The sequence below is a fragment of the Amblyomma mixtum genome, chromosome 5 (genome assembly GCF_055824585.1).
Source record: "Amblyomma mixtum isolate Tamu chromosome 5, ASM5582458v1, whole genome shotgun sequence".
NCBI lineage: Eukaryota > Metazoa > Arthropoda > Arachnida > Ixodida > Ixodidae > Amblyomma > Amblyomma mixtum.
The window spans coordinates 62,316,577-62,328,828 of NC_143016.1; the positions used below are offsets into that span (position 1 = coordinate 62,316,577).

General features: G+C 42.9%; 1 protein-coding gene across 2 annotated transcripts in view; it reads right to left on the minus strand.

The window, feature by feature from the left end:
- The window catches only part of LOC149342419 (peroxisomal ATPase PEX1-like), a 62,266-nt gene that overhangs the window by 30,456 nt on the left and 19,558 nt on the right, over positions 1-12,252 (minus strand). For both annotated transcript variants that reach the window (XM_089544701.1, XM_089544702.1), the window contains exons 11-16: positions 7,592-7,787; positions 6,093-6,271; positions 5,401-5,535; positions 3,878-3,942; positions 1,761-1,820; positions 1,598-1,680 (exon numbers count right to left, since the gene is read on the minus strand). In XM_089544701.1, coding sequence (XP_089400827.1) covers positions 1,598-1,680; positions 1,761-1,820; positions 3,878-3,942; positions 5,401-5,535; positions 6,093-6,271; positions 7,592-7,787 — 718 coding nt within the window. The remainder of the gene's footprint in view (positions 1-1,597; positions 1,681-1,760; positions 1,821-3,877; positions 3,943-5,400; positions 5,536-6,092; positions 6,272-7,591; positions 7,788-12,252) is intronic.

Consider the following 12,252-nt stretch of genomic DNA (forward strand, 5'->3'; position numbering starts at 1 on the left):
TGTTCTGTTCAAACAGAGAATTTGGTCCTGGCAGCATCAGGAGTATCAAAAAGGCTCTCCTTAATTCAACCTCGCATGATCTCAACCACTTTAGGTCCGCTTGAAGTTGAAATTCTAAACGACAGACTGTAACTTGGTGCCCAATTAGATGCGAAAAATCTGCACATAAAACTTCTGCGAGGCCCCAGAAGAGTGAAAAGGCTTTACAGCACGCACTAAATACATTAGAGTATGGTTGCAAAACAGCAAAAATATTTGGCAGCAGGAAATTAGGTAACCACACACCCACATTACAAAGAACTTTTACACAAAGTTGGGAAATGTGTTGCACTTGAAGGGAGGAGGAACCCTTACACGAAGCTGGCGAGAGGAGGATTCCTCTCTCTGACTTTTCGGGAATTCCAAAAATTCATATTAAATCACCATAACTAGCAATGAGCCACAAAGCAAGTAGTAGTTGTGAAACGTTAACAAAAACTTGACTGACCATGACCACACGTCATAAGGACAGCTCGTACATGCAAAAAAAATGAACTGTCATAAACACAGTGACTGTGCAACTTCAAAAGTGATATATGTTCGGGTGACAAGAGTGAAACACCATGCAATTACAAACAAACAGCACTGTCTCGGAATGCAGTTCACCAAAGGCACCAAGGTGTACAAATACAGTACAACCTCATTCGTTCAAACCCTGAGGTAATCAAAAACATGCATACTAAATGGAGCCTTTCTGAATGAGACCCTTTTCCTCTTCCGAACTGCCACTTATTAAGCACACTGCAAACTCATGACCATACAATAGCATTGGCAATGCTATCAAGCATTTGTGGCTGCGTGGTGTCAACAATTTCGACATTTTACTAATTAAAACAGCTGGTGGTGGCAACACCTCTATTTCATTTGTTTACCTTTACTAACATATAACAGCTCTGTTTTGAATGAAAGAAGCGTCTTTTTAATTAGGACATGGCAACCTCAAAATATAAACCAATCTGTACTCAGTGTCCCTTTAAAGTTATACAACTATCATTTTTCTTCTCAGTGTTGAAGCCTTGACTTCTTGCTCATTTCAAGCGCATCCGTGAGTCTCCAAGTTTTGGCTTCACAGTTGGGTACTCACAAAGTACATCGGTTACATATAAGTACTTCCCTTTTTGGGAATATCAGCAAGCTGTTGTCAATGATTCGGGAGTGGCAGCCACATAATACTGCAGCCCATTTTCATTCTCCTGCCAATTTCTCCCTTGTAACCTGGGCGTGCCATGTTTACTTAGTCCAGATAGATGAATTCCCTAATTACTTCCAGTACCTCATTTATCTACTGCAAACTGCTGCTCCTTCACGAAACTGCTAAACATTACTTTGGTCTTAACCCTCTCACAGCTCTTAGCCTACCTGGGCCATCAACCTTCCACTCCCAATCATCCTTCAAGCAATTTTTAACAAGCTGCCTGCTACTGATAAGGCCACAGAAGCACAGCCAGGGAAAGTCTGACGCTACGAGCATTCCTTAATTAGTCAACTAGATTTCACGTGACAGGAGCTCCACGTCCAAAAACATGACTGCAGCTTGGAATGGGCCAGCCAGCCTCACCTGTGCTAGTTTCCACACCATCAAGGAGTGTGAGCAACTGATTGACAACACGATCAGTGACGCCAGTGCTGTCGTGACCTCTCCTGCAGGAAAAATTACATCCCAATGAATAACCCTTCAGAAAACAATGCATTTTTCTTCCTAGAACAGAGAAGTGGCTTACCTTGGTGCGATGGAGTCAAATTCGTCAAAAAATATGATGCAAGGCTTTGCACTATGGGCTCTGAAAAGGAAAAGTGCAGTCAAATTACATGCTGCATGCCCATAACAAGCTTTTGTGAGTCATGCTGCTGCATCTCCACAAGGAAATACTGCACCCTCACTATTTGCTTACTCTTCCCAAATAAACAACATCTCAATGCACAAAGAATAAACTGTTGAAATGAAGACACCACAGCCCCCAAAGAAGAAATTTGCAAAGAGTGTGTGTATGTTTCGATGTCCTCAAGCTGCACATGAGCTATAAGAGATGTCTTAGTGGAAAGCAATGAAATAAACAGGACACCCCCAGAAAAGAAATTAACTTGCAGAGCAGCTCAAGGCCTTCAATTTACAACCATTTTTCATCGACCTCAAACCTGTGCAATGTGCACTGCCACTGATGAAAAATGAATGAGCAAGAATTCCAAAGATGCCAAGCAATTATGCTCTTTTGTACTACCAGCAACGAATGAAACGCGAACAAGACGATTGAGACGCGACCAGAAAAACGAGAACATTTTTGAATGGGGAGGCTCAATAAAGGCGCGGGTTAAGTTCCCTTCGAAAGCCCGAAGACTGCCCTTCAGAAGTGTCAGTCTACCTAGGCTGCATTTCCTCTCAAGGAGGAGATATGGTTGTGTTTTTGTCTTAGCCTTTAATTTCTCTTGTTCGCGTTTCATTCGTTGCTGATAGTACATACTAAAATACATATACAGTTGTGCCCCATAAATATGGAAGACTCGAATTACGGACAATTTTTCTGGGGACCAAACTTTTTCAATGTATTTACGTCTCATTAATATGGAAATTCACTGTCCAGGCAATAGACAATGTTAAAACCCACAAAGCCCATTTGGCCCCATGTATTTTTGTCGCATTATTATGGACAGCGATGAGAACAAGGCTCAAATGTCTCGAATGGATATTTCTTTGCCTGTAGCACATGACCATATTAAAGCACAGCATATTAAAGAATGGTACTGATAATGCCCGAGCAATAGCCTATTTTTTGTGTGGTTTCGTGCTTTACGCTGCAAAGATGGGCGGTCAACATGCATCACCATCTCTCATATTGCATGAACAGCAGTGAAAAAAATCCTCTGTGCAGCTGAGAAAAGTGAGTACACCTGATCCACGAGATGCGAAAAATCGTAGGAGATACTCACGTCCACGAAACGCCATCACACGTACATGCACCACTAGAGGCTCCAGACTGCCCCACATTATTTTAAAGATGATCGCTATCAGGATAAAGCACTTACAGTTCCCAAGAATTTGTGTAATTTCCACTTCACAGCTTACCAGTATGTGCAGAGGCATACTTTAATCATAGTGTTTGTTAAGCATTTTGTTATTTTGTCACGATCTGTTACTACAGACGACTCGTTTTAAGGACAGCTTTGCTTGGGTACCAAAGTGGCCATATGAACAAAACAAGAGTGTATAGAGCTTTTCATTCCACACCTATGGTGTTGTTACTGTAAAGTTACTGTGAGCTAATGAGGCCACCTAGTGAGATACAGCTATGATGCCCATTCACATTCTTGCCAGGTACACATTTCTCGGCGATAATGAACTTCCACTGCAATTTTCATGTGCCGAAGACATAAGATTATTAAACACACAAATGTTCCACAGCGATAGCATTTATGTATTTTCACTTTAATTTTTTTGCCACCTCTGCTTGCCTTGCCAAAACATGGAGTTGAACTGACTTTTATAAAATTATACTTATATAAGAAGCAGAGGCACTATGTGCTAGTAAGAGTTGAAAGGCACTTCTCTCGAGACAAAAATTAAGTTAATGTAAGCTGGTACCACGCTTATCTTACCATGTACTGCGGATGTGTGAGCACATTTACTCTTGCTGTACGACAGCATAAACAAAGGGCACTGTTTACATACAGTTCAAGGCATGCTTTTTATTAAACACTTTGAAATTGAGCATCTAAAAATAACCTTGCATTAAAAAAAATGCTTTCATACAGAGCTAACAAAAACTGTATAGAAACATTGTGTCTTCATAAGATCATGTATATAAGTTAAATTCCTCAATATCATTTAAAAATGCTGGCCCACCTTTGGAAGACATTTCTAATTGCTTGTTCACTGGCACCAATATATTTGGACAACAGTTCAGGACCCTACAAAAAAAAAAAAAAGAGAAAGAAGCAGGTGAGTTGACAGTGTAGACAAGAATAACGCTCATGCTCAAACATGCAATAAGACTGCAAACAGGCAGTTGGTTGCTTGTAGTCTACCAGAGTGCCATCTGTGCTAAAGCTATTTACTAGGGGTGTGTGAATATCAAATTTTTCGAATACGAATCGAATACGAATACTTAGTTCCGAATATCGAATCGAATATCGAATAATCAAGGAAAGACACATTTAACCACTGCGAAACATTTATTTGAGCATCCAAGAACATCACAGTTCAACTATCAATAAGTAAATGAACACAAAAGGTGTGTGTGGCTGCACCGAAAGTATCGAAGTCTAGAACATTATTCTTAGAAGAGTGGAATTTTCACAGAAAATGGCTAGTACTCACCACTGATTGAATCTAGCATGCCATAAGCACAAAAGCGCGTTGCTGGGATGAACATTAAAGGTTGTTGTGAAGAAAAACCAGCTGCTCCACATGGTCAGGCAGGAGTCGTTCCCTTCTAGCTGAAACGACTTCTCCAGCCACAGATAATGCCCTCTCACTTGGCACTGAAGTGGCAGGTATTGCGATGTATTTCGTGCACAGCTCTGACTATACCAGCTTCGCAGGCATAGCCACAAAGAAGCTCACAAGCACAGTCACCTACGGCATGGCCCAACATTACGCATGGCTCTGGATGCCGCCATGTTGTTATGTCTATGTCGATTGGACTTGCGCACCGAAATGTACGCCGGTGCTCGCAATAAAATATTCGGCTAGATACGAATATTCACATGGGATCGAATAATCGAAACAATACGAATACTTAGATTTCGAATCGAATACGAATAGCAAAAATCTAATATTCGAATTATATTCGAAAATTTCGAATATTCGCACACCCCTACTATTTACCCAAAGCACTCTCAATGACAGCTGTAATTGCTGACTCATGTTGAAAGCAGAGGGACTCTAGATAGGGACTAGAATGATGTTCCAGTGACAGCACTGACCTTAGTCATGCACTGAATCACAAAATACCCTATAAAACTGCGGTATAATTTATCATAACGCACACTAGCATCACAAAAGGAGTGAGAAGTGTATACGCTATGGCACAGTTAAAAATATAAAGAGGAACACATATTGAGGTATGCGACTGGTTCCAAAGTGAAACCCCACATGTGGCTGGGCCAAAACTTGGCCACGTGTGCCAATGACCCCAGACCACACAGTGAAGACATTGCGCATTCTGTGTTCCCACCGCCTTACCCACAATAAAGAGACGAATAAGTGTAAATGCAAAGACAAGGTGCCCCTATGATGTGGAAAAAGAAAACACTACGACCACTCACAATCAAAGCAATTTTCTATGCTACGGCAAGATGACAGTAACCAGCTTTACAATCAAAGCAGGTGTCACATGTGCGGAATGCAGTGTTCCTGATTATTACCTTTATGCTGATGAAATTAACGGCACACTCTGAAGCCACAATGCCTGCAAGAAGGGTCTTGCCAGTTCCAGGGGCTCCGTACAACAGCAGACCAGACAACGGGCGAATGGGACAGTTTGCAAACAACTCAGGGTACTGAAATAAATAGGCACAGCATTAGAATAAAAAACAGCATCGCACTGCCAGACGTCACAGAATGATAAATGCTACACATGAACTTTTATAACAGAGGTAAAAAAAACTTTTAGACACAGAGAAAAGGTCATGACGTAATACTAAATGAAGAAGACTGTAAAATAGGTTTGGTTTTTGGTTTATGGGGGTTTAACATCCCAAAGCGACTGAGGCTATGAGACACGCCGTAGTGAAGGGCGATGTAACAAAGCGAAACATGGGCGATGAGGGATGCTGTAATGAAGGGCTCTGGATTAATTAGCCCCATTTGGTGTTCTTTAACGTGTGGTGACATCACACCGCACATAGGAGTTTTCGTATTTCACCTCCATCGAAATACGGCTGCCGTGGCCAGTATTCAATCCCGCAACCATGGAATTCGCAGCCGAATGCCAAAGATATAACCACACAAACTTGCACATCTTTGTCTAGCGCAAATAGAAGAATTAATGCTATTGCACTCAAGGACATATTCATTAACAGGTAAACAAATTTAGGCAGCACAATTGTCGGCTCACCTTTGTTGGCCAGAGGAAAACCTCCTGGAGAGTCTGCTTCACATCAGCCAGACCCCCCGCATCTTCCCAGTGCAGAGTGTGCTCTGTCCTCAAGTTGAGTCCTCGAAGAGACATTGGGCAATATTCTTCCAGAGCACACTCGAAGTTCTCATCCGAGAGAGTAATTTTGCTTCCAAAATCTTTGGCAATTGCAAGAACAGGAGGGAAGCAAGCACAAACTGTGTGTTAGATGCATAAATAAAGTACTGAGCGTTTGTCAAAACAATACTACCTTATTACATGGAGCCACCTCATGCGTAAAAGTAAAATGTTTTAAGTTCAGCTCAAGGTAGAGATTTAGAAAAACTACACTCAAGCAAGACCAGCAAGAAATTACAAGCCTGCCAGCAAAGGTGGCTTTTCTCTGAAATTCCCTTTAAAATGCAATAATATGTTGCCATTCATTCCATTTCAGAGTGTTGCACACAAGCCATCATGGGTCTTGAATGGCTATCCAATGCAATGAATATGGGGGCCCAATGCCTCAAACCAAGTTGTACTGAAAACCAAAGACAACAGATTACAGTCCCTCCACAGTCCCTGCTTACAAGCAAGCAACTGGTCTTCCATGGAGAAAAAGGCTGAACGCACTCACAAAGCATCAATGGCTCCATGGTGACATGACAACTCTCAACTCATATCAGGTGCTTCAGCGATGCTTTTTGGTAGTAGTATTTAAAAAAAGCTCTTCGTCACCACAGGCCTCTTCAAATTTGCATGACAGTGCTGACAAGCATCAAAAAGCTGATGAATGGCACTAAACAGTAAACTGGTTAACTAAAATGGAGTAGTTAATTTTACCCAACTTTACAGTTATGTGCCTCACTGTAATTAGACTCCTGCAGCCAGCCATCAGTAGTAGTCATATCAGTTCCTTCAATTTTCAAAAACTCATTTCTCACCACTGTGATGCAGAGGATTCTTGCTATCGGGGAGCATTGTCAGCACCCTCCACTTTTGGTTTAAAACAAACAACGCTCTCCGTTCTCACAACTTCAACCCAACCCAGGTACTCCCATGTGCACTGCAGTATGCACTCATCTCCACAAGTGTGCCCCAGCATAAAGTGTGACAAGTAGATACGTTTCCGCATTTTTCAGGAGCATTTGTTCTGTGTGAAGTACCATTCACTGGAAGCAATTACAACTGACGTTCGCACCATTTGAAAGAAACAAGAAACCTCTGCATTGCCACTGCCGCACATTAGCCCCTTCAAAATATGACTGCCAAAATCTAGAACCAAATCTTCGGCTTTACCCTCTCACAGAAGGATGCCTCAGTGACTGCATCAGTGCAGACTGCTGTTGCCCAGGTCCACAGCAGGTGCTACAAAGGCTACACAAAAACCCTGGCCAAGTCCACCCAAGTTGAGAATTATTTTTAATGGTGTGGCTGCATACTGCGATCTCTAGTTTATGTCTAAAACAGATGCACAAAGTTAAGATATGTGAATCGCTCACCAGGCACCGCAGCCGTGGCAACAGAGCTGCCTGAAGCATCAGTGCAGAAGGAGTGGACTGCCCGGTCCAAAATGGTGACAAGATCCTGAGCATAACAGCCTTCTGTGTAGTGGGCAACCCAGCTGTAGTCAAAGCCACCCTCACTCAGATGAGGTCTCATTTTCACCAAGCTCCGCAGGATTTCCTCGCGCTCTGCCTGCAAAAGTTTTGGGGGGAAGAACCACCAGTGAAGTGATCAGGGCTGCCGTACATAGGAGTATGCAAAAGTTTGGTTCATGAGGGTTTAATGTCTCAAAGAGACTCAGGCTATGAGGGACGCCGTAGTAAAGGGCTCCGAAAATTTCAACCACCTGAGGTTCTTTAATGTGCAATGACACTGCACAACACAGCACACGGGCCCCTAGCATTTCACCTCCATCGAAATACGACCGCCGCGGCCGCAATCAAACCCGCGTCTTTCGAGTCAGCAGCCGAGCACCATCCCCACTGAGCCACTGCGGTGGCTACGAGCATGCAATGGTCGGCTCCGAGACATCAAATGCCACACAAAAGACAGCAATGACAACAGTGCCATGCATCTACTGGTTCTCTGCAAACCCACACGCACAAAACACCCCAAGTTTATTTAATTTTCCTAACCACTAGCCACTCGTAAGAACTTCCGCGCTGGCTTACTCAGGTGCAACCGTACTCAAAGGACACATTTTTTATTCTTTGTAGCTGTGTGATAATGGATATGGCATCAAAACTGACCTGACTTGACTAACAGTGCTCATAAACAGATATGTCAGGTGTCGATTCAGCCACACATCAGCAAGCGTAGTAAAATAACTAATGTTGCCATTTTTTGGAAATAAGCAGAACTGACAAGAGTGGCAGCAGCGAAGATGCTTGTTCTAGCTCTTTAAAATAATTCAATTACAGCACACTCAAATGGTTGAGTTCTATTTACTGCCATCAAGTTGACATATAATGTAAGTTTTCCAGTGACTCACTATAGGATAAAGACATGCCATCATGAACTGTAGTACAGTCGGGATCGCATATATCGAACTCAGATATTTCAAATTATTGGCTATATGAAACACACAGATTATCTCCTTCAAAACCCTGTCTAAAAGTATAGAAAAGTCACGCAGTACGTTGAACAGGTATTTCATCAGTTGTTCGATGTACCGAACTTCGCGCCGCGTTGTGCTTCTCCTAACGGTGCTCCTCGTACACTTTTTCTGCACGGAGCCGGGTTGGATGCACAGCCTTGGGCACCTGCTGGCAGCGATAAAGCTGTGAAACCATGTTACAAGGTGATCGTGGTGGGTACTTGAGGGTGGCCATCTATTTCTTGTCCTCATTTTCCGTGCCACGTTACTGTCATGCGGTGAAGCCAACCTAACTAACTAAAACCTTGTGGCAGCATTCACCTGCCGTGCTTCGCTGTTAAGGTGTTAAGGAAGCCAACTGTACGCTAATTTTAATGAGCAATTATTCTACTTACAGTGTACTGGTAACAGGATCAGGCACCATATAATACGCAGTGTCTAGTTCCAAAGAATCATCCGCTCTGGCTTCAATGTGAAGAAGCTTACAGGCATAGCAACACCTACGGTGACTAGTGCAGCACCAGCACATCAGAGGGCGGCACATTGCAGCAAGAACTGTGACACTAGCATAGGTGCAATGTATTCTTGCTTGAAAGTTACAGATAAGCATATGTACTGCCATTTTTTAATCACATTATGGATACATAGAATTTGATAAATCCAGCAATACTTTGATTTGAGCTAGTTGGCTGTAGCATGACATGTTTACGCAAAAGGCGTACTGGCGCTAAAAAAACGAAGACAACACATACAACAGGACAGGACTGGCGCCACTTCCAACTGAGTTTATTCACAGAAAAACCACTTACAAACCACACTGCATGCAAAAAGATACAGACAAACCAGATACAAGGGGTGATTTAACAAAGATACATGTGCCAAACGGACCAAAGCAATGATTAAAACGCTGACAAAGACCCACTAAGAAACCTAATCTCTTCATCTGACAATGACACAGATGGCTTGCTTATGCAGATATCGCCCCTCTGCTTGATGTAATAGGCTTCTATTATTTCACGCTCTAATCTTTGAGAACACCAAATTCATTGCAAGGTCAAAAGACAGATGAGAGCGTGAAATAATAGAAGCCTATTACATCAAGCAGAAGGGCGATATCTGCATAAGCAAGCCATCTGTGTCATTGTCAGATGAAGAGATTAGGTTTCTTAGTGGGTCTTTGTCAGCGTTTTAATCATTGCTTTGGTCTGTTTGGCACGTGTATCTTTGTTAAATCACCCCTTGTATCTGGTTTGTCTGTATCTTTTTGCATGCAGTGTGGTTTGTAAGTGGTTTTTCTATGAATAAACTCAGTTGGAAGTGGCGCCAGTCCTGTCCTGTTGTGTGTGTTGTCTTCGTTTTTTTAGCGCCAGTACGCCTTTTGCGTAAACATGTCATGATAAATCCCTTGAGTTCAATATATCCGGGCTCGACTGCAATAAACATGCCGCAAGATGCAATCTCTCTGCAATGCTTGAAAACCAACAAGTCAGACCCGAACAAATCTTTCAGAACTATCATCCCTAATGCAAAATACTTTTCCTCAAAGTTTTCCCTTCATGATAATTGCAATACTGTAAAAATAAAAAAATTACATTCTTTCCAAAGGTGTAAAACAAAAATCACATCCATGCAGAAGGAAAGGTCTTAGTTCGGTGTCTGGTAACACTCTTCACCTGCTCTTCCTTGGTTTGCTGTCACAGTGCGAGCCCGAATAAACAAAGTACATAAGGCACTTGTGCCATAGCATAACATGTGCAACAGTAACAGTTGTGGGGTCGCTGCACAAGCACCATAAAATGGCCATCACATTCATGAAGCATCTGACTGCTGCCCCAGTAAACAAACATCAGAAGCAGGCACAGTGTCGATCAAATATCCAAAGGTCAGCCACCGCAGTATGCATGCCCTCGCATTCCTCTTAATTCGGTAGCGTTACAAGCCTCACAGGGTCAAAATGCATCATCGGTCATAAAATTCACCCATTCGGTGGAGGTAAGTGATGTGCCCAGGTAAGAAGTAAAGGCATCAACATGAACAGCTTCCAATGCTATCATATTGCCAACACATAACGTAATTGGGTGTCCCTATGAATTTTTCTGGACTTGTGATGCTGTTCTTGCTCCTGTTTCGGCAACTTTTCTTTTCACAGCATGTGACTACCCCGCCCAGCCAACCTTAAAAATATCCCCACTAGCCAGTGAATGAACACAGGAGCTTTTGACAACCCACCGAGGCAGGGAGCACTGTGACTAAGGCACCAGACACTGTCGTGGTAAAAATAACCTGGTTTTACAGTGACAGCTGTCAAGCGCACACGGCGTTGGTGCTGGCATCATTGCCGTAGTGTTGCACCAAGCTGATTCGCCAGAATGCAGTGACTGCACTGGAATGAACAATGCGCTCAATGGTCTGAACATTGTGGCATAACGAGTGACAATATAGAAATATCATGGGCCCACTGCTACAGAAAAAGAAAAATTAAAAAGAATAAACAGTCTACATTCCCAAACCACCACACACAGCTGTCCCTGAGTCTCGCTTTACAAAGTGGTAAGTCCTGTGAATTTTTTACACATGTCAAGTAAAAAAAAATTTCTGGTTATTTAGCTTTGGTAAACATGAAATACTGTGCGAAAGCAGGTTTTTACAGGTGTATGCCAACCTCACATACCTGAAAACGCGACTGAGGTGTCCACTGACCCAGGGAGCCAGCTATGCTCGGAGTCTACAATGTTGCCAACGTCAATGCCAATGAACCCAATGAATGCTCATAGCCTATTGTTTCAGTTCCACATTTCTGCCAAAATGTCAATCCAAACGCAAGCAGTGCACATCTCTCTGCCATTACCAACACATAGCTGAAAGCCAAGGGCGTCCGCAGAAATTTTTCCAGGGGGGGGGGCACCCGATGGGCAGGGGTGGGGGAGGCGGTAGGTTAGCACCAAAAAGGAACTATTCGTGGTCTAAACTACGCACAGGAAACAAAAATTACAAACAGCAAATTAGTGCTAGGCTTGGATAACATACATTGGAATTTATTCATGAACAAAGAATTGAACTTAATAAGCAATATCCGGAAAGTTAATACATCACCTAAGCGTGCTAATCAAGCTGTGTAGTTGTTTTCTTGTAGTGCATAAAAATTATCCGAAATTCCAGGAGAAGAGGACAGCCGCACCACCTTGCCCCCCCCCTTCCAGATGCCCATGCTCAAAGCACGATTGAGGTGTCCACTAATCCAGGGAGCCAGTTATGCACTTTTGCACACAAATGGAAGCTTATGAAGACCACCACATGCAATGCACAGAGCGAGAGTGTGTTACAGTTTAGCATGAGTTGTGATCGGCTGCGGTGATAACATAGTGCTTGCGTGCAGCGGCCAGCAAAGCTGATCTGTTGGCACCACTGTGGGTTCGAAACCCAGTCACAGCAATGTTTATTTTATTTCTGCACGTATCTTAAGGTCAGGGACAACCCAAGATGGGTCTGACTACGTTAAGCGGCGCCTTTGCATTAAAAGACCAAACGGCGGGCTCCCGTTACTTTGTGCTCACTTAATTA